The sequence below is a fragment of the Pavona decussata genome, unplaced genomic scaffold (assembly GCF_977016875.1).
Source record: "Pavona decussata unplaced genomic scaffold, jaPavDecu1.1 SCAFFOLD_56, whole genome shotgun sequence".
Taxonomy (NCBI): Eukaryota; Metazoa; Cnidaria; class Anthozoa; order Scleractinia; family Agariciidae; genus Pavona; species Pavona decussata.
In genome coordinates, this window is record NW_028145478.1 from 44,311 (window position 1) to 67,500 (window position 23,190).

Below are 23,190 nucleotides of genomic sequence, written 5' to 3' on the forward strand. Positions count from 1 at the left end.
ATTTTTGTTCTCTGCAAACTCAGTGGATACAAGTCTGTAAACAGAGTCTGTCTTGGGATCTTTATGTGAAAGTTATCAATTATAATTTATATAGTAGACTCTCGTGACACACTAGAATTTTCAAAATTTGCAAAGTGATTCTGTCTTCTGTAGGTAAAGAACTATTTCTTCTTAGCTCGGCCACGTTTGTAAAAAGCCAACCGGTCGGGCTCCTGCCATTTGGGATTCTTACCTTGTTATGTTTATTTGCTTTATTTGTTTCGTGTATTTGCTTGGCCCCACTAGCATTTGTGTGCTATAATTACTGCCGGGGTTAATAATGGAGTTTTTTGACTAGACTATCCATCCTGTCTACACAAGTCAGAAGATCAAGGGAAAAATCAAACCAAAGGAACAGAAACCTCCAACTGTACCTTTTAAATACATTGTGCAAAAGTAATGCATGTTTGGAGCGATTTTTCGATGATATTTCGTGAGTCCTATTGTTTGAGCGACAACGATATTTGGCGGAAATCCGCGATGGTTTGAGCGAAATTTCGCAGCACTCTGCGATAGTTCAAGCGAAATTTCTATCCAGTGATTTTTCGCTTGCTGTAAATGATACATTTATCTCATTTCGTTCTACAGTATCTCCCTCGCCTCACTGACATGCCATGTAAACATTAACATGTGCCAAGCGAATGCCTGTGTTTACACCTCCAATTAAAGGTTTTACATTCTGGAAATGAAACTCACCTGTTCATGGTCTGCCTTAGTAAGTAAAACTGAAAAGGCAACTATTGAATGTTGTATTATTCTGTTATGCATCGTGAGATGTATTGGGTGACCCGAAATTTTTCTTTGGATATATTGATTACTTACCTTTAATATTTGTGACTGCGAGCTCAGCTTTTTAATGAATTTTTGTGCTTATGACATTCACAGCTAGCTTTATGACTAAAAAACGTTTGTTTTGACTTTTTAAAATATGATCGATGTTAAAATTTAGCGGAAAATGTTCTGCTGCTTGAAGCTGTCTTCTTCAGAGTATTCAAAAACACAGTCTAACTGTATGCATAATCAGCTCTTTATATACATATCTAATTTTAGAAAACTTTTAGATCAGTTTCAAAACAAAGGTGTTTTATCTGTGAAAACATTCCGAGGGTATTCACTTTGTACTGTGATGCGGTTTACTGAGGCACAGTTCAACGCTTCTTCTTCTTTGTCCATGCAAAATGTAATTTCTTTTTTTAATGCAAGTTTATTCCAAACAAAACATAACTTACAATACTAACATTTCTTACCAATTAAACAATACCACGCGTCACTTGCAATACCGTAGCATAACTTACAATAACTAAACCTAAATTGCACTACTTACATTTTCAAAATGCAGTTAATGACAAAGAAAATGGGAAGTTAATTATAATACACTTATCATTTTCCTTCCTTCCCTGTTATTTACTGAAACTACAAGCTACGTATTATAAATTAATAATGTTACGTAAAGAATATCTTATAAAACATAAATATGAAAATTAAAGAGAACAGATTGTTGCCCATTTTTTCGTTAAATTGAATAAGGGTGTTGTTCTGAGTACAAATATATTTTACCTTAAACCCAGTTAAGCTAGGGAGTATTTGAGATCTTCTGCAATCCCATAGATACACTTTGGCTATCAATAGAAAGTAGTTCAGAAAGGGGCATTCTGAAGTAATAATACCTATTAATACATCTTGCCAACTGAGATGAAAGAGTTCTTTTAATAAAGAATAAAAATAAAAATTCAAAATCTTTCCAAAAAAGTTTCGAGTACACGAGTGCAGTTGAAAAGAAGGTGTAACAGGGTTTCCGGTTCAGACTTACAAAAGGAACATTTATTGTCTGCAATAAATCCTATCTTATATAATTTGGTATTAGAGTATAGTATAGAGTTAAGGACCTTGTATTGAAAGGCCCTAACATAAGGCTCGGAACACACAATACGAGGTAAAATAAACACTTTCTCTAATTGATCTTTGCTTAAATTAAAATCACGTTTCAAAACTAACGAATGTCTAGAAAATTGTGCTTGTTTACTTATAATCAGCGTGTAATAGTCTTGATTTTTTCCTTAAAATGTCAAAAGCGCTGTTGTTAATTATCAGGGAAGGTGGCCATGCCAAAAAGGTGTGATCATCAGTTTTTGATTTTGATTTTAAGCGGGACGGTATAGCATGTCTGAGACCTGCCCAGACTACAAAATTTTCTTTATCAATCTTTTTTGAAATAGTATTAACGGATTCTGTAATATTTAAATTGAATAGAAGATCTGTTACCTCGCTAAAACCGGACTCGAAATAAGTTTTGTAGAAAACTGGCCTATTATTTATACAAATGTCTCTGTTATTCCAAATTATATTGTGCCAAAGTTTCTCTGTCGAAAATTCGTCACGGAACTCTGCCCACCACTGGAGCAGTTCACTATAGAATTAAGAAGAGATTGTGAGGTCTTTTATATCACAATTGCAGTGGAATAAGAAAAGGCCGTCAAAACGTTTCAGTAGGTGATGTAAATAATTTTTCCTTTATTAACAAGGATTCATGAAAGAAGCGAACAAGAGAAGACAAGAGGGTACTCTACTCAGTGTTTGGTCTTTGGATGGTAAGATTTACGTTAAAACATCATCCGATGGCTCTCCTGTTAGAATTTTTTCTGAAGAGGACTTAGATCAATTATAAACTGAACAGGCAAAATAATCTACCTTATGACTGGAGAGGGACGTCTTATCAACCATTCAATTTCTCGCTGCCAAAGTAATTTAGTTTTACTAACTACAAATTTGTCTATGTTCCGTTTTTTGTTTTTGCGCTACTCTTTTTCTTTTTTTCAAAGTGTTATTTTGTTTAATTTACCTTTAGCGATCATTTGCTTCAGTCTAATATTATATGCACGTCTTAGACTTCATTATTTGTTTAAAATATCGAGTACGTTTTGCATCAATTATTTTACACCTCATAGAATGCAAATCCTTTATTGAGGCGCACATGTTTTTTCCCCCTCAAGACAACGTTTATTACAAAAGACTTGAACAAATCCTGACTTTGAAAATAACTTCATTGAATGTCAGGGGACTTAGGGATGAAGCTAAAAGAAGAGAGGTATTTAATTGGCTTCGCGCCAAAAGGCCATCAATATGCATGCTCCAAGAAGTACATTGTATAGAAAAAACAAATCACTTGTGGAAAGCAGAATGGGGCTATCAAGCTTACTTCACCTCTTTTGAAAGCAACAAAGTAGGTGTATGTATTCTTTTTAACAATAATTTTAACCTTCAGACCCAAAGACTTTATACCGACCCTGCAGGGAGATTTATTATCCGTGACTTAAAAGCTAACAAAAAGTTCTTGACTCTTGCTAACATCTATGCTCCCAACAAGGATAAACCTTCATTCTTTCAAAACTTCTACGATCATCTTTTCAATTTTAAATGTGAAGACATAATAATTAGCGGTGACTTCAACCTAGTTCGTAACATCGAAAATGACAAAAAAGGTGGCCTTGCCAAAACTCACCACAATAGCTTGAAGACTGTTCAAGAAATTTCAGAGAACCTAGATCTTCTCGACGTCTGGAGAATTTACAATCCAGATGACAAAAGGTACACTTGGAGACAACGACAACCTAAGGTTCAATGTAGACTTGATTTCTTTTTAATAAGCCAAAGCGTTATTGGGGACGTCACTAAGACCGATATAGTGCCAGGATATAAAACAGACCATTCCATGATTACTTTAGATCTGTCTCTCCATGCAAATAGCAGAGGACCCGGCCTTTGGAAATTAAATACCTCTTTTTTAACCGAAACTGCTTATGTTAATCTTATTAAGGCAATGATTAGGGCAGTTCAAGACGAATATGAAAACGATAACATGGTAAACTCTACTCTATTGTGGGACATGATTAAGCTTAAAATACGGGAAAAATTGCTCCAATACGCATCGAACAAAACTAAGAAAATAAAGGACCGTGAGGCAGAACTAGAGCATGCAATTTCCTTTCACAAGCATCCTTAATAAGATAGACATAGCTAATATCTTCAAAATGCACGACAGTTTCTTAAAGGAAATTCTCCTAATCTGGTCAGAAACATTTGACAAATGTTGAAAAAGCTTACATCATAATACACAATACAATATGTTGGAGTAGCTGACTGACTACAGTGTGAATCGTTTAAGCCAAAATATTTTACGTTTTGACGAAACTGCCATCAATATATAATTTATCGGCTCTGATCTACTAAGTTGGCGCATTTGCCTTCTTTCCTCGCCTCTTTGAGCCTTTCCATCTGTGCTTTTCTCTTTTGGTGTAATTCCATTGGAATGTCTTCAAACATCCTGTAATAAGTGCCTTTAAGTCTACATCCTTGCTTAAAAACTCGCTCTCTATCAGAGAATCTTAGAAAACATGCTATGATCGTTCGGTCGCCATATCAGCTACCATTCTACGGCTTGCCTAACCTGTGCAGTCACTGAAACTCGATGGACTTAGCGTCCTCAATTCCAATGACATTCTCAAGAAAGTCAACAAAAACACACTCCGTGTCCTCACTTCGATTAGATGTTATGTTGTGTTGGACAACTTCTGGAATTCCTTCAAATTTGAGATTTTCTCTTCGACTGTAAGCCTCTAAGTAAAGAATTTCTTGTGACATTCGACCACTTCAGCCTTCCTTTTTTTCAAGCTGCTCTCAAGTTTCTTGATATTCTCATCCACAAATTTGGAGTTGTTCTCCATGTGCGTAAAACTTTTCATTCATGGATTGGAAGATTTCTAAGTGATAATTTTTATCCCTGGAAAGCGTATCTATTACATTTACTAAAACCTTTAGGTGGAGAATTTTTTCTTCATTGTGATTATAATATTAATGACTATAACATTTCCCCAATATTTTATAAGGAGATGTTACACTGGTGGTCAGATTTTCGTTCTAGATTTGATCTTGTAAGTCTACGTGAAACAATCATCTGGAACAATCATAACATTAGAGTAAACGGTAAACCTTTATTCTATTATAATTATAATAGCGCAAATATTGTTCTTTTGAGCGACTTAAAATTTGATTTGAGTAACACAGAGTCCTTTAACCTTGCAAAACGTAATGGTTTAAGAGATTCCAACTTTCTGACCTGGACTGGTGTTCGTCGCGCAGTACCAAGTCATCTAAGAATTCGATGCCATGAAATTAAGAAAGATCATGTCAGATCACTGCAATTTAAAATCGGTGATAAAATCTTTGATCCAGCACCTAGCAAGTCTAGGGATTTCTACGGTTTGCTTATATCCAGTAAGGCGACAGAGTCCAGAGGCTTCACAAAGTTAAAATCAAAATTTTCTATTGATGATGTGGAAACAAAAAAGGCCTTCTCATTAATAAGGTCCTGTATCTGCGAGACATATGTGCAATGCTTTTAACTTAAAATACTAAATGACATTTTATTCACAAATTCCCGCTTAGCTAAGATAGGTTTAATACAAAGCGATCTTTGCACTTTTTGCAATACTAGTGCGGAAACAATTGATCACTTATTCTTTTACTGTGTTTACTCACATGCATTTTGGGAAGAATTTGAATCTTATTGGATCGCTATAGCCAAAGAACAAAGGAAACTTGAGTTAAAGACTATTTTAATTGGTGTCACAGATACTAATTGTTCTCTGTTTAATTACTTAATCGTTTTAGGTAAGCTACATTTATGGAATTGCCGTAGGAATAATAGTCTTCCTTTTTTTCCTTCGTATAAGGAACTAGTTAAAAGAAAATATGAAACTGAATGTCACATTGCGGCTAAGTTTAATGATAGGAAGATGCTAGAGGCTAAATGGAAACCCATTTTGAATTATAAATTAATAGGTACATAGGTGTGTAAGCGAAAAAAAACCCCGTAAAAAGTAGGGTAAGAATTGCAGTCTAAGGAAGTATTATATAGTAAGTAGTATAAGTAACGTCTTGTAGGTGGTATTGTAAGTAGTGATCGTCTTGTTTTGTAAAGTAGTGTTCTTCGTGTTGCAATAAAAAAAAAAAAAAATCATACCGAATTCATTATCTATTGCCTGTTCCTTTACATTATAATTACCATTCGAGAGAGCCTCAAACTTCTCCTGTTTTTCAGTGCAGCACTTAAGATGCAGAAGATTTGGAAACAGTTTTTTTACCATATGCAGCAAGACGCTGGGACGAATGCACCTAAATTCGTCTTCCTTGCTTTTCTGTATTGATAATTAATTATAGAGTCTTTCTAGCTTTTATTCCTTTGATATCTGTTTCCCCATAACAATGTCGTAGCATAGTATCGTAGCTTTTACCTTTTCTGTATGGCCGACGTTTTAGTACAATTTTGCCATTCAAGTCAATAAAGTTGTTATGATTAAAAAAACAAAAACAAAAAAAAAAAACTTTTCGTTAAGACTATTCTGCTTGTCCTTAACCGAGTTAATATCAATTTCCATGGAAAAAAATTTCCTTTGTAGACCTTTTACCGTACCATTCAAATCCTCCATTCTCGAGTCTAGACTGCTTAGTCTTGCCAGGATGAGGTCTAATTTGTTTGTGATGCCTTCTGAAAGTCTAAAAGCAGCCATTACTTCGCATTCGTCTTCTGAAGTCTTCACGTTAGGAGAATTGGATTCTTTTGCACGTTTCTCTTCAGGTGACGCTTCTTGGGAACTGTTGGATGTATTGCGGCAAAATTTTCGCTTTGGGGTTACATATAAGGATGAAGACTCCATAGAAAACAAAAACAAAAAACATTACGGTGGACGGAGCTTCATAAACAATGTCTTCATTCCCCCATACTCTCCCCAGACTCCAAAATTGTAATTTCTGACAGTTGAGTGACTAAGGAACAAATAAGTCAAAAATTACTATTCTGATGGCACGATTGAGAGGTTTTAGTATTCTCAAGAGACAGTTTTGAGTATTTAATGTCTTAGCGGGAAATATTAATCATTCAAGTTCAGTCAGTCTTCCTGTTTCCTGTTTTCAAATTTAGTTAAATTTTTCTCCTTTACTCTTGCTTTGTCCTGGCCGTTGATGAACTTCATTGCTCACTCTATGACTGCAAATAATAGATGTTTGATGTCGGAAATTTCGACATTAATAACAAATTCTGTTGAAAGCATTTAAAGCTGTTGAAGATCAACTAAGGGAGATCAAAAAAACCGAAGACTTTCAAACTTAAAGGAAATGAAGTGTCGTACCAGTTTAATGCTAAAATCCAAGATTCTATTGACGAGGCCAAGTCTTACCTCGAGTCCAACGCTGTCGAGAAAGCCAAAGAATCCCTGACCAAAAATATGTCTCTGCTTACAAGAAAGGCAGAAACTCATTCTCCTAGCAGATAAGTCAAAGTTTGGTTGGAAAACAGTTCAAGAATACACCCAACATGAATTAGCAGAGGACAAACAGGATGGAAAGAAATTTGATGTGCCGAGGAAGGGCTGAGAAAACTTTGAAATCAGCTGCCGCCAATAAGTAAAAAAAAGCAAGGTGGATTCCCTAGTTCGCCTCCACAATCTTCCCATACTCCATTTCAACGCAGTTCGTTCTTTACATCTTGGCACTATTGGCAGCCATTCTCTTCACGCTCGATCACAGATCTTCCTTCTAAACCTGGGAGCTGTTTTGCCTGCAGAAAATTAGCCCATTGGAAGGCTCAATGTAGGCTGGTTCGTACTTCTACTGTTTCTAAATCTAGGTCGGATTCTTGACTGTGCCCAGATGACGAAAGTAACTCACATCTTTCCATGTTTTGCCTCTCGTTTGACGGACAAGAAAAATAAGCAGTATTTACTGACATTTGCCAAGATCTAAGAACTTTTGAATTTGCGGAACCCAATTTTTTTTCTCTGGCTCTGCAATGACTGTTGAAAACTTTAGTTTCTCTTCCAAGGCCACTCTTTTAGCTCTTACGCTTATCAGTGTGTCCCTGCATGAACTTCCATTTGATACACTTGACTTTCATGAGTGACAAGATTTTTGAGAGAAAACAGAGTCAGTGTCCTCTTGAGCCTTCTTTATTTCGTTTACAGCTGCAGCACGAATTGACTTCCACGTATCCAGCAAATAGGCTTGCTTTTCCGAAGCAAGCTGCATTTAAGTTGGGTCATCTAAAAGCTCTATCTAGTCACCAAATAATTGTAATGCATCATTTACTTCCTTTGTAACAATGGTGATTTCATTTTTAATTTTGCTTGTGTCTTGAACAGAGTGTACTAATTCTTTGAAGCTACTCAGTCTTGCATGTAATTCGGCATCTTACCATTAAGCAGTGAGAGACCTGTACCTAGTGTTTTGCCCCATATTGTCAGTAACTACACTTGACAAAATTTTAATTATTTTTGGACGGGGTGACGCATCTTCCGACGAAATAAAAGGCACTAACCTCTGTTCCTGTTAAGGTGACATTTCCTTTCGATTTTGTATTTGACATGTCTCCAAGGTTGCTTGGTTTGATGAGAAATTCATCTGGTGTTAGTCCGATTCCAGTGTTATATTGCTGATCTTGGTAATGCTTTTGTGAATCCATGTTTTTCCTCCATGAGGAATTCCGAGTCTTTGACTGTAGTGGCAACCTTTACAGGTTGACAAAGGGACGTTTACAGTAGTTTTAACAAGATCTAAACCATACTGACCATCAAAGACTGTTAGGTTCCTCCACACAACACAAGCAAAGTTCTACTCTCTCCTTCTGAAACTGAAGCTGGGAAGGCATTACACTACTTGCACCAATGTTTCTGCATGCCTAGAGTTTAATATTGATGATAAGCAAGAGGAAAAGGTGTCAGGGTGGCTAATTTGTTTCCTAAAAGGCGCAGATTCAAAATTGTTATGCCGAATTCTAGGTTTCTGTACAGGGGCCAATAAATTGCTTCCTGATAACAAAATACAAGTGCAATTCAAGAACACGTCTCAATTTGCCCAAGGGTATAGTTTTGCACATTTCTCGTCCAACCTGGAGCTGTACTTGTTGAACATGTGCTTATGGGAGGTCAGGCATTGAGTTCTGACACAATGAGTGTGATAGGCTTTATTGGTACTTGTCGAACATGTCCTTATGAGAGCTCAGGGATTGAGTTACAAGACAAAGGAACTTTTCAAAATTGCAGTTTGTGGTGCCAACAAATATTTGATATTACCATGGCAACAATGAAGTAAGAACGTTAATAGAGGTAGTTTTGCATGCCAAATTTGAGTAGAGGTCAAAAATTGTCATTTCCCACTTTGTTTGACTTGTACAAAGAAGTATTCTTAAAACTGTAAACCATTTCATTACCGAGCTCAGGCCAAAAAAATTTATAAAACTCTGCTGAGAAACCATTGGTACCAGGAGATTTGGCATTTTTGAATTCCTTTAGAGCATTTAAGCATTGGTTTTCTGAGACAAGACCTTCACACTGCTGTTGTTCCTCAACAGAGATATAATATTGGGTTTGAAGAAAGTGGATTCAGGCAAAAACGTCAGTGCTTTTAGATCTGTAGAGTGTTTCATAAAAATGTTGGTAAAAGTGAAGAACAGCTCACCTCCACCGACTGTCGGTCGACTGTTGGCAGACAGACTACCGACAGGTTACCAACAGGTTACCAACAGCTTACCAACAGGTTACCAACAGTCGGTAACCTGAAAAAAAATTGACCAAAACACTAGATCACCAACAGTCGGCCTGCAGTCCACAAAAGTTTTTTAACTTACCTTTACTCTACATACGTTCACCTAAAATTTGAATCGCCCTATAATTCATTGCGAGCTAGCATGTTATAGTATGTCATGTATGTCTACACAATGTTGAACTTCACTAACGTTCTTTCTTTCTATTTCAGTAAGTAAGAAAAGAAAGATTCTCGTTTGATCAAGAGGCAATATTTATTTCGTGAAACAAAGGGAATAAACGTAAACTTTCTGAATCAATGTATTCTTTATGTTCCTTCATGAAATTCCTTGGCAGAAATCGAGAATTCCGATACAATGAACAGGGTCGAAATTTCAAGAAGTTTTTCCTGATCTTTCCTGGTTGGTTCATCTAAAAAATGCAGACCTCATAGGAAACATTCAGTTGCAGGAGGACTTTTCTCATTGCTCGATTTTGGTTCAAAATCTGCAGACACGAAGTCTGGAACATTGATCCATCACAAACTTTCAAATCTTGCATTAAGATGAAAATATAACTTACCACAGCACTTTGGATGTATCATGAGAAATAATTATCTTTTCACGATAATTGACTTTGCGCTTGCTTTTGTATTCTTTACGAACTTTTTTACGCGTTTATTGATCTTGCACGTGCTCGTGTATTCTTTATGAACTTGTTACACGATAATTGATTTTGCGCTTGCTCATGTATTCTTTATGAACTTGTTTGCGGGTTTATTGATCTTGCACGTGCTCGTGTATTCTTTATGAACTTGTTACGCGATAATTGATTTTGTGCTTGCTCATGTATTCTTTATGAACTTGTTTACGCATTTATTGATCTTGCTTGGCTTGTGTATTCTTTATGAACTTGTTACGCGATAATTGATTTTGCAACCAATCACGCTTTTTTTAATCACACTTGTTGTTAATTTGATCCAAAGGAGAGTATAAAAGCCGCAGATTGAATCAAAGGTATCATTACACGATTAGAAAATCAAAATGTCTCAGCGCATTCTCAAGTGTGGTGTGTGTAGCGGCGATAACCGGCAGTGTTCCTGTGCAGAACAACCTCCTCTCAGTCCTCCTCTGAACAGTCCTCGTCTGATAGACCAAGCTACAAGGAGCTCCACAGGTTGTACGACAACTTGCTCAGGGAGCACAAACGTGTTGGTTTGGCGTTGCCAACAGAAGCAGCACGAAGATCAGGAGAAGGAGTTGGAAGAGGCAAATAAAGATGCAGAAGAGCTGGCAAGCCTTGTCCGGACAAAGTCAGAGGCCACCAAGGTCCTCCACACCAAACTGGCGCAGGCCAAGAAAACTATTGCAGACCTTAAGGCAGAGGTGGAAACACTGCGCAGCAACAACCGCAGCAGCAGCAGCAATCCAGTTGCCTCAGCACACACAGCTTGACAGCTATCCATGACCGCTATCAAAACGTTTTGCGAACCATATCAGAAAATGGCTGCATGGCCAACGCTTTTAGACTGACCGACTGTCCAAGAAGCACCCTCAGAGATTTTGTGGACGTGGCAGAATTAAAGCTGGTCGACTCCAGGGAATATGATCTCGTAATCCGCGACATGCAAGGGTCATCCGTGAAAGAGCTTGAGGCAGCATGCAAGAAAATGGCTTCGACGCCACTTACCGGTAATGGCAAACATGAGGAGGGAAGGGAAGCTGTTGCCCCTCAAGTTCAAAGAGAGATTCTACGAATAGAGTCATCACTAGACTCCTAAAAATAAAACGGCTCCTTTAGGAGCCACCAAATTTGAAAAAGTTGATAACCAATAATAAAGATGAAATTGCACACTTCACGTTATCACAGCAGGATAATAAGAGAGGGGTTGGGGCACAGTTATACTAACTTAAAAATGCAAAATGGCGGATGGGGAACGAGAGAAAAGTCGCCGTGGAATTTATATTAAAGAAACTAGAAGGGTATGTGATTTGGATTTATTTATATGAAAATCCACAACAATTTCTAAAAACAGTTCACCAACAACTTACCGACAGATAACCAACAGTCGGCCGACATATTACCGACAGTTGGCCGTCTGTCGGTTGACAGATCGTTACCGCTATGAAAAAAACTGTCGGCCGACAGTCGCCCGACTGTTGGCCAACTGTCAAACAACTGTCCGCCAACGGTCGCCCGACTATCGGTCGATTGTCAGCCGACAGTCCACCGACAGTTGGCCAACAGTCAGTGGAGGTGAGCTGTTTTTCACTTTTACCAAAATGATTTTCTTCCTCTAATATTTCAAACTGATCAGAAGTGTATTTATCACTACCAACTCTTTATTTGGTAACCATCTTCCTATTTTGATTTCACTCTTCTAGGTTATAAAAGTATCTTGTATATTATTCGCCTTGTTCATGCCAAAGAGCCTTCCTTCTAATAATAGCTCCTTTTGTCTTTTGTCGCATTATTGTTTGAAGGGCCAATTTCGTTGCATAAAGCTTGTTCAAGAGAAGTTTATCTCTGGGATTCCTTTCAGATTTCTGTATTAGTTCATAAACGTTATTTTGAAGCTTCCTCTTTTTGGCCTTGATTTTAGAATATTTCATCGTGAAACCACGAATCTCCATTTTCAGTAAGAGATAGAAGATTCTGGTGAGTTTTGTCAGCATGTTTACAATATGTTGATGAAATTGACTTTAGATTAGAACATTGTCAACATTCCAAACAAGGCGAACACACGCAGACACTGGCTGCAATGCAAGGAAACGATAATGTTAAAAATGCTGAAAGTGCAAAGGTGAAACTACCTAAGCCCGCACTCAAATAATTTTTGGGCAATTATCAAGAATGGCAGAGTTTCTGGGCCACATTTCAGTCCGCTGTAGATGGAAACACTAGCATTTTGCCCATCGAAAAATTTACTTATCTGAAGAGTTGTGTGACAAGCAATGCTGAATCCACAATTATTGGACTAACTCTGGCTGCAGACAATAACAAGGTAGCCGTCAACATTCTCCAGGACTGATTTGGCAAATTATATGGATGCCTTTTTGAAACTTCTATCTGTCAATTCAGTAATGAAACAAAGAAGTTACGTGAATTGTATGACAAGATTGAAATCAACATTAGAGGTTTGAATATGTTAGGCATTGAATCAGAGTCCTTTGGGAATTTACTAGTCCCTATCATCATGGAGAAAATCCCCTCAGAGTTGAGATTGGTTGTAAGCTGCACGTTTGGCAGTGATGGAATGGCTAGCAATCGATTACTCCTGAAGTGGCATTTTGTGTGGGATTTCCGCTCAAAAGTGTCATAAATAATTTCCAGATGTCCAATAAATCGGTGTGATTTGCATTGCAGCAAAAAAGAGGAAGAAAGAGGAAGAGAGAGTTTTGGAAAATCGAAGGGTAAAACTAAGTAATCGATTGTTGTTATGGTTTTCTTGTCAAGGAATTTGCTGAAATTCTAAAGTCTTGTTCGTTTTCTTGAGGAAAATTTCGTGCGAGGTTGCTTTCATACAAACTGCTCATCGTTTTATTTGGCTGCCAGACACTGAACGTTTGTTCTGTGCAGAATATTATATGGTTCACCTTCTGTGTCATAACTTTTTTTTTTAATTGACAATATCTATATTACCCTTACAATACATACAAATAATACCTACAATACACTAGAATACAACAACAACAACAAAAAAAAAAAAGAATACGGTTACATTCATTACTATGGCTTACTTATATCCGTTATATCTTACAAAGTACAAAGAAAAGTAATATACAGCTCTAAGTTACAAACGTCTTGTCAATTAAAGGTTTCCATTTATTGTAATAACGTTCATTTGAATTAGTCCTTGTTGATATTTGCTTTTTGATTTTGGCGTTGCTTATCACTATTGTTCGATAAGTACTAAAAAACAAAGGTTCTTCATTAATACTGCAACAATATATATAGTATTTCGCAATTAGTAGCAGGTGATTAGTTAAATTACAAAGGTGGTCGTTATCTATGATACCATATAAGATTTTTGCGGTTGACAATTCTAGTTTTATGGTTGTATGAGTCTCATACCATTCCAGAAAGATTTTCCAGAACTCTGATACCACTGGACATGAAACAAGCATATGTTTTAGATCTTGTTTTGTTTTTGAGCATAAATAGCACAGATCACTGCTCACCAGTTTAGCTTTAAATAATTTGCTTTTAGTAAAAACTATATCATGTAAGGTTTTGTACTGGATTATAATTAACTTCATTTCGATAGTGATGGAGAAAGCTAAGTTGAACTATTTGCTTATTTGGTGCGGTTTTAACCCATTGGCAATAACGCGTTGTTTTTGTGATGGGTTCTTTAGTTTTTTAGTAGTTGTTTTTCTTTATCTTTTTCTGATCTAGCTCTTCTCTTGGAGTACTGCACCGTAAAGCCTCTGATTTCCATCTTGATGACATCCCATTTCAGACCAAGATCTGTGACATCCTTGTACTTTTCTATGAGAGCCAGAATGTTTACGGACATTTTTTTCTACATATTCTCTATCTCCTAACAAGCTTGCGTCAAATTTCCAGAAACCAGGGCCTGATTTTTGTGGTGGTCGACCAATTGTATATTCAACATATGTATGTTCTGTGTCATAACTAGTGTTAGACCTTGACAGTTTTAGTCCCTTATTTTACTGCATAATTTATTATGGACTGGATAATGATTTCAATGCAATAACTTTTTGGAATCTATATCAGTCCCAGATGGCCTAAGGTTAAACGTTTTGAAATAACTTTCCAAAACAATTTGTCTACAAGTTGATTGAAATATTCTTTGTCCCGTGATAGGTTATGGTTACTCCCAATCAAATCGTTTTACTGTTTATAGTGTAAGGATATCATAGTATTGATTAAAACTGTTGCTTTCATTCAGGAGTTCATCTCAACTTTGGATGAGAAAATGGTACGACAGTTATGTGTAAGGGCGCTGAGTCGAGGTGTTGGGAGTATGGAGTATGTAGACAGAGGGTGCTAATGGGGTTAACAGTTAACTGACAATTGGCCCAAAAAAATAGTAGTTAACTGATATTTAACCAAAAAATTAGTAGTTAACTTAACTAATAAATGAAAAGTTAACAGTTAGGTGATATTCTATTAATTGTACTAAATACGATTGTTGTCGTTAATAATAGCAACAAAGTTCTTTCCTAACAGCAAAGCTATTTTGTGAGTTTTACCCGTCCCGTTGCATGGCCAGGTAACATATTAACTGATATTATATGCGAAAGGTGCCAGGGTCGTACCAGGCATGAGGGAGCATCGACCTTGATCTGTCTGATCTTCGTGATGACGTCGAGTGGTGTGGTGAAGGTTATTCTCAGCTTTCACCGCGATGATGAAGGATCGGCATTCGAAAGGCACAGAGGTTGTGTACTTTTCGACATTGAAAAGCATAATTCAATGGAAATAGCCTGCAAACATTTGATAGAATTCATGGGAATCAAACAGCAAGCGGAAAAGTTCGGACTCGGCGGCTTCGATTTAAAGTTGTTTCGACTGGAAAAGATTGGCAGGAAAGCCGAAAATTTTGCAATTGTGACAAAGGCCCAGCTGGAAATGGAGCTACCCTTTCGAATGGGAAGTGCCACAAGTGAGCTAAATGGTGCGTATTTTACTTTGTCTTTTTGTTTAGAATTTTGTCCACACGCGCACGCGGGTTGATCACACTCGATGAGTCGTTTTCAGACCAGTGTCAGATTAAATGAGCAAGATTTCTGATTACAGTAAAACCTTTATTGAGCGGACCCTATAGTTAGTGGACACACCGTATTTTAGCTGACAGAAGCATCAGTTAGTTTTGATTTTTTCCTTTCCATACTCTCTTCGAACCAATGATCGTATCACGGTCTTGACATGAAGGAAAGCGCTTGAGAAATTAGACTAAATTACAGTGTTTGTATGAGAATCTAATGTCGAATAATTTTCGTAAAGCAGTTGTTCTAAAAAATGTGAAATAAAGCTACGCTACAAAGAGTTCTACTGAAAATTTTAAGGGGCCACACGTACCTGAGCTTTAATTTTTCTGGTTGCTTGTTTTAGATTTTCCATAAATTTCTCAGTATTTTTTCCCGGGAAATTTTAGTCCCGGAAAGAAAAATTTTGGCAGAGAAATTTAAGACTTAAAGAAAATATTAAAAAGTGGTTGTAGCGCAGGTGAGGTCATCACATTTTGTCTGAAGAATCCTCTACCTAGTTACTAAATATACTTTAAAACAACCTTTTTCGAAAGTAATCCACATTTGATCCTCATATAAACGCTGTAATGTCTCATGCCTTTGCCTACCCGTCAAAATGGCTTCCAAAACAGTGATATGCGCACTAGCAGCGTGTCCCGTGGGTGCCCACTGTAATATATGGGTTTCACTTAATCGTGGTTTGATTACTCCTGTTCTTGTTGTTATTATTTTGGTATTATTATTATATTATTATTATTATTATTATTATTGTCATTATTATTATTATTGTAGTTATTATTATTATTATTATTATTAGTCATTATTATTATTAATTTTTTCATATCTGCAGTTAATGTGATCCAGAAAAAAGTCAATTGGACCAACAAACAACCGTTAATTGTTACACAAAAACCAGAAAAGTCAACAAGGACTACAGAAACTGCTGTTGGAAAGAAAAGAAAAAAGAGAAAGGAAGCCGAAGAAGATCGTGAAATGATAAAAGAGCTGGCCACTGAGGGAAGTGCAGTCAGAAATGAGACAAAAAGATGTTTTGGCTCTCTTGAATGAAGGTAAGCTACAGAGAGATGTAGCTTTTGACGCTCTTCATGCTTATCTGCTGCAGAAATTTGCTATGGCGTTGACGTGACGTTAGTGCAAGTTGATAATTTCTTTGTTTTTGTTATTTCCCAACTTGGTAAAATGCACGGTAGTTCTGCGATAAATGAAATGTGGCATTTCTTCAACGCCTCATGTCATTAGTGGTGTAGGAAGGACTATGCAAGGAAAATTAAATACTTCAGAAATGGTAAGGAGTATACGTCGTATTTGTGTCAGTAGTCTGGAAGTTTTACAAATAAACAGGCAGTTCGTCTTTCAAAAGCTGAAATGTGCTGAACATGATTTAGGTATATCAATATAACGAAAACTGCTTATAGAGATTAACCAGTCATTTTAAACCCTAAAGCACCACAAGACCAGTAGATGTACCATCTAGCATATGATTATATTTGGGGGTTCAGTTTTGAAACGATAGTTTTATTTAATGGGCAAATCTTGTGGAAAATGTTTTGACATGGTCAAGCTTTCTTACCGCTGACATTCGTTAAGTCAGTTTGTTTGATTTGTTAAGTTCATGTTAAATTTCAGGGCTTCCGGAGGTGGGAGGGAGGCATTACATACTCAGGTTGGGTGGCCTAAATTTAAGGTTACCCGATACCTTCAGAGGTGTCTCGCGTTTAAGCGATGTAGCGCGTCCAGTTTAAACTGTAGATACCTAAACCCCTATATCAAATTAAAGCTTATAGAGCTGGCTATCAACCCATACCAAGAATTTTGAAATAAAATAAATTGTCGAATTTTTCATGACCTCTAATTGCGAGCGTCCGAATCACCTTTTTAAAGCTACAAGTCAAAATAAATTTTGTTTTTTGCTAATTTAATTTGCTCCTCAGTTTCTGGACCTAAAGCGCTAAAATAACGTGTCTGCGTTTTGCCATATTCAATCGCAGTGGAAATGTGCCTTGGTCCATCCCCTGTTGAAGAAGTTTGGACTGGAACCGATTTTTCAGAATTTCCGACCAGTCAGTAATTTACAATATATTTTCAAACTTACAGAAAAGGCTGTGTTCATACAGACGCATGGTCAGATGGTCACCAATAACATCTATCCAGAGCTGCAGTCGTCTTATCGTGAACACCATAGCACAGAGACGGCCTTGCTCAAAGTCATGAACGATGTTCTTCTGGAAATGAACTCGCAACACGTGACTCTGTTGATCCTTTTGGATCTTAGTGCTGCGTTCGATACGGTCGATCATTCCATCTTGCTTGATCGGCTGACCAAGGTTGTTGGCTTGCAGGGTAAAGCGCATGACTGGTTCCGCTCGTACCTGTCTGGTCGGAGTCAACGAGTCACAATTGATGGATCGCTGTCAACCGAATTTTCTCTGGACTGCGGTGTTCCCCAGGGTTCATGCCTGGGTCCACTGTTGTTCGTTATTTACACCTCTTCCCTCTTTGAGATCATTGAACATCACCTTCCTCAAGTCCATTGCTACGCCGATGACACCCAACTCTACCTCAGCTTCAGGCCAGGCGATGATGTTGCCCAGGATGTCGCACATTGCGCTATGGAAGCATGCATTAAGGACATTCGAAAGTGGATGATAGATGGGCGGCTGCTATTGAACGACACGAAGACTGAGTTTCTTGCTATCGGAACTCGTCAGCAGTTAAGCAAACTTCGTTCTTCTAGTATAGAAGTTGGCAACCAGAAGATTGATCGTTCTTCCAGTGTTAGGAACCTCGGCGTTATGCTGGACGAATCTCTTGGGATGAATAGCCATATTAATCAGATATGCAAGGCCTCCTTCTATCACATTCATAACATTAGGCGTATATCGAAATACTTATCCAAGGAATGCAGACAATCATTAGTCCATGCTTACGTAACTTCAAGGCTGGATTATTGCAATAGTTTACTATATGGGTTACCCAAGTACCAGCTATCGAAGTTACAACGCATACAGAATATGGCAGCCAGGCTTATAACGGACACAATGAAATTCGATCATATTAAACCTGTACTTTACAACCTTCATTGGCTGCCAGTAAACTATCGTATTCAATTCAAGATCTTGATGATTACTTTAAGGCGATTCATGGCATGGCTCCTAGTTATTTAAGTAACCTGATCTGTATTAGATCATCGTCTAGGTATTCATTACGCAATAATGATAGAATATTTTTAGAACGTCCAAAAGGGGTTATGCGCACGACTTTAGGTGCCCGCTCGTTTCATGCCTCTGCGCCTGCGCTGTGGAACAGCTTCCCTGCGCACATCCGCACGATTGATTCGCTAGCGCTATTTAAGAAATCTCTTAAGACTTATCTTTTAAAGCTAGCGTTTTAGTTTCGCATTAACATGTTATAGGCGTTTTGTATTTTATTTATTTACTTTTCATTCATTCATCCATTTACTCATTATTTATTTGTTATTATTATTTATTTTAGTACTGTTATTGTAATGATCTAAGGCAAATAGCATTTTTATTGTAATATCTATTGTAAATATTAGTTTTTCTTGGATTGTAAAGCGCCTTTGATCATTCTAATGTTAAAGGACGCTATATAAGTTAATAAATTATTATTATTATTATCATAAAGTTATAGAGCATTTTCGAAATAGAATGAAAAAAATGTGGAGTAATCGTACAAAAATCGCTCTCGGAGAAAAAATATTTCGAAAGAAAAGATGCGCAGACATGTTTTTGTTGTTTATATGTTAAACTAGCTACTGTCCAAATTTGAAGGCAAACGAACAAATTCCTTTTGAGTTTTAGCTCTTTGAAGTGGCTCCTCCAAGTGAAAAAAATTTATTCGAGAAAACAGCGCTAAAAATTCGGCAATTCATTTTATTTCAAAATTCTTGGTTTAGTTGGAAGCCAGCTCTACAAGCCTTAATTTGATATAAGGGTCCAGGTAGCTACAGTTTAAACCGGACGCGCTACATCGCTTGGACGCGAGACACTTCTGAAGACACCTCTGAAGGTACCAGGTAACCTTAACGCATTGTACAAAGCAAGGATAATGATTGATGATGATTTATCAATCCTATTTAGGTGTCAAATCAGTTCATGTCTATAATTTTTCAGCTCATTTTGATAAATGCATCTAGAGCAGAAACGACGCTCTACCAAGTGGCCAAAAGAAGATGTCCATTACAACTTCACGCCAATTTAAGTGTGTCATTGAGAAATGGGTGACTCCGCTGGATTTTGTTGCCTGAAGGCTCTCTTTATTCCTTTGGGCATGCACTTCGGCAGCCGCGAAGAGTGATGCAAATTAGCTTGTTTTTACTCGGTTGAGAAAAGGTGAGAACATTGCAGGAAGACCCTGAAGCGAATTCAAAAGACAGGAACAATAGCCTAATTAAGCAGCCTTCAGCCGCGATGTTGCGAGAGTATTCCTTTGTTCCTGATATTTTTAGGAACTTTGCAGAATCACTGCAGACATTTGATGGTTTTGAGTTCTTCGCAAAATATTTTAAGCTGTAATTTATATCAACGAACAAAGAGTCTTTCGAGAGCTTTAAAAAGAGATCTAACGTGGTGTTTTGATCACTGTAAGCCGAGTTTCGATATTTTTTGTCAAGCGGTGCGTAGAACAGCGAATTTATTATGCTTAACTAAATTCGTGCATGGCATGATCATCTTCCCCACGCGTGTTCTGTGTGGAAATCAAATACCATCTGTTTAATGAAACTTTTTTTCACGAAAAAGCTAAAACATTGATTTGTATTCTCTAAAGGAAGCGTGAAAAGAAGGAGCTGTGAAAAGAGTTGTAATTCACTGTAAGAAAACCGGCATGTGACGTTGGGTGCTTTGTTTATTACGAGTGAAGACGCAGTCGATAATAATTAAGTTTATGTTTCTAAAATACTTGCTCCTAGCAAAGAGATTCCAAAATATCAAACCAAAAAAGGAATAAAAAAAGAAAACAGGGAAACTCAGCGTGGAAATCGCATTCTGATCATACCTAATGACGTATTGACAAACAATAACATTAGCTCTTTGGCTGATGTACCACACGCTCTTTTTGACCTTATTTACCTTTTATATACAGTGATTCTTTAATTAATTTTTTTGCTGAAAAGCGAGAATCTTTTAAAGGACGCTGTAAACAAATTGGCAAATCCCTGTATTTGTTAATTTGTTTATTGATTGTTCGTTAGTTTGCAGTACGGGAAGTTGTTTTTAAAAATCTTGATCCTGAAGCGGCGCGTTGCGAGTCGATGTGATCCTCTAGCTTCTCCAGGGAAAGATAAAATATCTCACCTACTTCAAAGAGTTTGCGATCTTCGGAAACATGCCTCATTGTCGGAAATTGTTCGACAAAAGAGGGAACAATAGCTTGAATATATGAATACTTAACGACCCCAAAGTTTGGGGTACACACTTAAATCGGCGTGAAGTTGTAATGAGACATTTTTAGCCGTGTGCAAAAACAAAGAGTTGAGACCTCGGTTAAACATGATGACTGTGTCGACGATTTTGAGGGTGCAGACGCAGTTGCCTTAGAAAAGTAAATAAATGCAGTTTTCAAGCACATGGAATGTTTAAGATGGCAATGTCCATAAAGTTGAAGTTCAAAATGCCGTTTGCATTACATTAACTAGTTGTATTTGAAATAAACGTTTTTGTTTTTAAATCAGCCAACATTGAATAAGCAAACACTGTTTCTATTATTCCATACGATATAATGGTTTTGAGCTCTTAATCTGTCACTCGTGATCATTAGCACTCTGTAATTGACAAAGATTTGTGCATTATTGCATTGGTATTAATATCTTAACGAATACGAGTGTTTTGTCAATAACAAACAAAACTCTTCAAGGAAATAATTAAATAAATGCAGCTCAAGTAACACCATTGTCTACTCTTTAATTTAGCGGGTGTAGCGAAGAGGATTCGGTGCTGTGCGTGTTAGATGTTCCAAGTTCCATCCTAGATGCAGATTGTTTTCCAAATAGCCCCTGTTCTGAAAATCAGCCAGAGCCTCATTGTGAAGTAGATCAAATCTTGCACGAGCTATCTGACCTTGAAGACAATAAGTCCAATAGTGACAAAAGCGAAGACGACAACGAGCTTATTTCGTCTCAGATGTGAGTTTTAGTGTTCATGGTTATTCATTTCTTTTTACTTCCTCCTTCCTAATCCCTAGTGTTTCATTTTATTTCCGACTTGGCAATGAAGGACAAAAAATAAGAATTTGTATTATTCATTATTTATTTGTTGCTATTTTTTTGAGTTGTGTGGAAAATGCCCACCCTTTAGCTGTAAAGCTGAACACATTGCTCAAAGAAGGAAAAATTCCTGAAGGTTGTATGTATTATAAATTCATAGACAACACTACATCCTTTGCCATGGTCGACTCAACCTCTGCTTTCACATTCCAATGGGATGACAAAGTATGAGAGTTCTTTGATACCATTAAGTTCCTTGGAGGAGCAAATGACAACGAAATTTGTGCGTGGCTCAGGCTTTCATGGAACTGTGAAGGGAGGACTCAAACAATTGACCTCGTTTTGTCATTTCAATTTTTGTGGGCCTTCAATCAATGCTTCGAAAAGATACCACGCTGGCTACACCACTGACAGTGGTGTAATAAAACCACATTTAGTATCACTCCATTCCTTTACTCGGCAATCAAATGCAGAAGTGGCCAGGTTAATTGAGACAGAAAAGCTGCAAGTTATTCCCGTTGTTCAAGCCAGTGACGGAACTGCACTTAAACCTGGTCTTGAGTTTGACGCTCGACAATAACCTATTATTGGTCTCGTTTATAAGATAGATTCTCAGTATGTAAAGGAACATCTGCTTCCCGAACCTGAGGTGATAAAAAACGATCTGATAACAAGTGCAGATGTGACTTATCTAACTTCACTCAACAATGGTGAAACGATGCCTGTTGCTGTCCATTACCTCCGTAAATCTGTAAAAGTGGAAGAAGTTCTTGCGAGTCTTGAAAATGTTGTGAAAACTGTACAGATTTGTGAGATGTGCATATAGCATCAAGAGTGCAAAAACAATATTGTAACCAGCGAATCGGCAAAATGCAGCATTTTTTGTGGGAAGTGCTTTACTCACAAGACAGTGTGTGATAACTGTAAAGCTAAAGGTCAACTTTTGTCTCGATAAGAAAGTAATGTGTAGAAAACTTGCGACCCTTGCAGTGATAACAGACTGAAGAGTGCAATAAGAAGGCACTCCTTGAACTTGACACAATGGCAGACAGTGCTTCTTTGCCACCAGAACTTGCACTTGTAGTGCCTCTTCCAGATGTTGTTCATGTTGGCAAAAGTTTAAAGTGCAGTTGGTCTAATCGGTTTCTTGATTTGGACGGTGAATTGAGCAATCTGGTGTTACTGCGCACTTTATGGGATAATGCTCATATGGAAATTAGGAAAAAACGCTGAAAATTACTCTTTCTTGAATGTGTTCGTAATAAAGACAGGATGACTGTGGAACCAGTAGTTTGCCTCACACGACCTGAAGTACTTGAAGTGTTAAAGCAAACACAATGCAGACTGGTGTGGGTGTGTGCTCTCGACTGATAGCAATCACTTCTAGACCACAAGGAGCTCTCCTAGTGCTTGATTATGATTTTGAGTCTTCTACAGCCAAACTTGTATCAGTTCGTCTTCACAAGCCTGCTGAGGTGTCCGTTAAAAACGAGGGATACAAAGATGCACGAGATATCTGCTACAACAATGGCATTGCATTTGTTCCAGAAAGAGGAAGTGGAGTTATATCCTTTGTTGACTTTGGAGGTTGCGTAATGGTCAAAGTAGACGCACTTAA

General features: G+C 37.4%; 1 protein-coding gene and 2 pseudogenes across 1 annotated transcript in view; all 3 read left to right on the forward strand.

The window, feature by feature from the left end:
* Window positions 1-10,654: 10,654 nt before the first annotated feature.
* Window positions 10,655-11,371, forward strand: LOC146479988 (uncharacterized; annotated as a pseudogene).
* Window positions 11,372-11,533: 162 nt separating this feature from the next.
* LOC146479989 (P2X purinoceptor 7-like) overlaps window positions 11,534-23,190 on the forward strand; it is a 14,795-nt gene continuing 3,138 nt past the window's right edge. The window contains exons 1-4 of the mRNA XM_085110081.1: window positions 11,534-11,593; window positions 11,669-11,867; window positions 12,978-13,028; window positions 14,525-14,610. Of these exons, the coding sequence (XP_084966207.1) occupies window positions 11,534-11,593; window positions 11,669-11,867; window positions 12,978-13,028; window positions 14,525-14,610 (396 nt within the window). The remainder of the gene's footprint in view (window positions 11,594-11,668; window positions 11,868-12,977; window positions 13,029-14,524; window positions 14,611-23,190) is intronic.
* Window positions 16,632-23,190, forward strand: part of LOC146479990 (uncharacterized) — an 8,608-nt pseudogene continuing 2,049 nt past the window's right edge.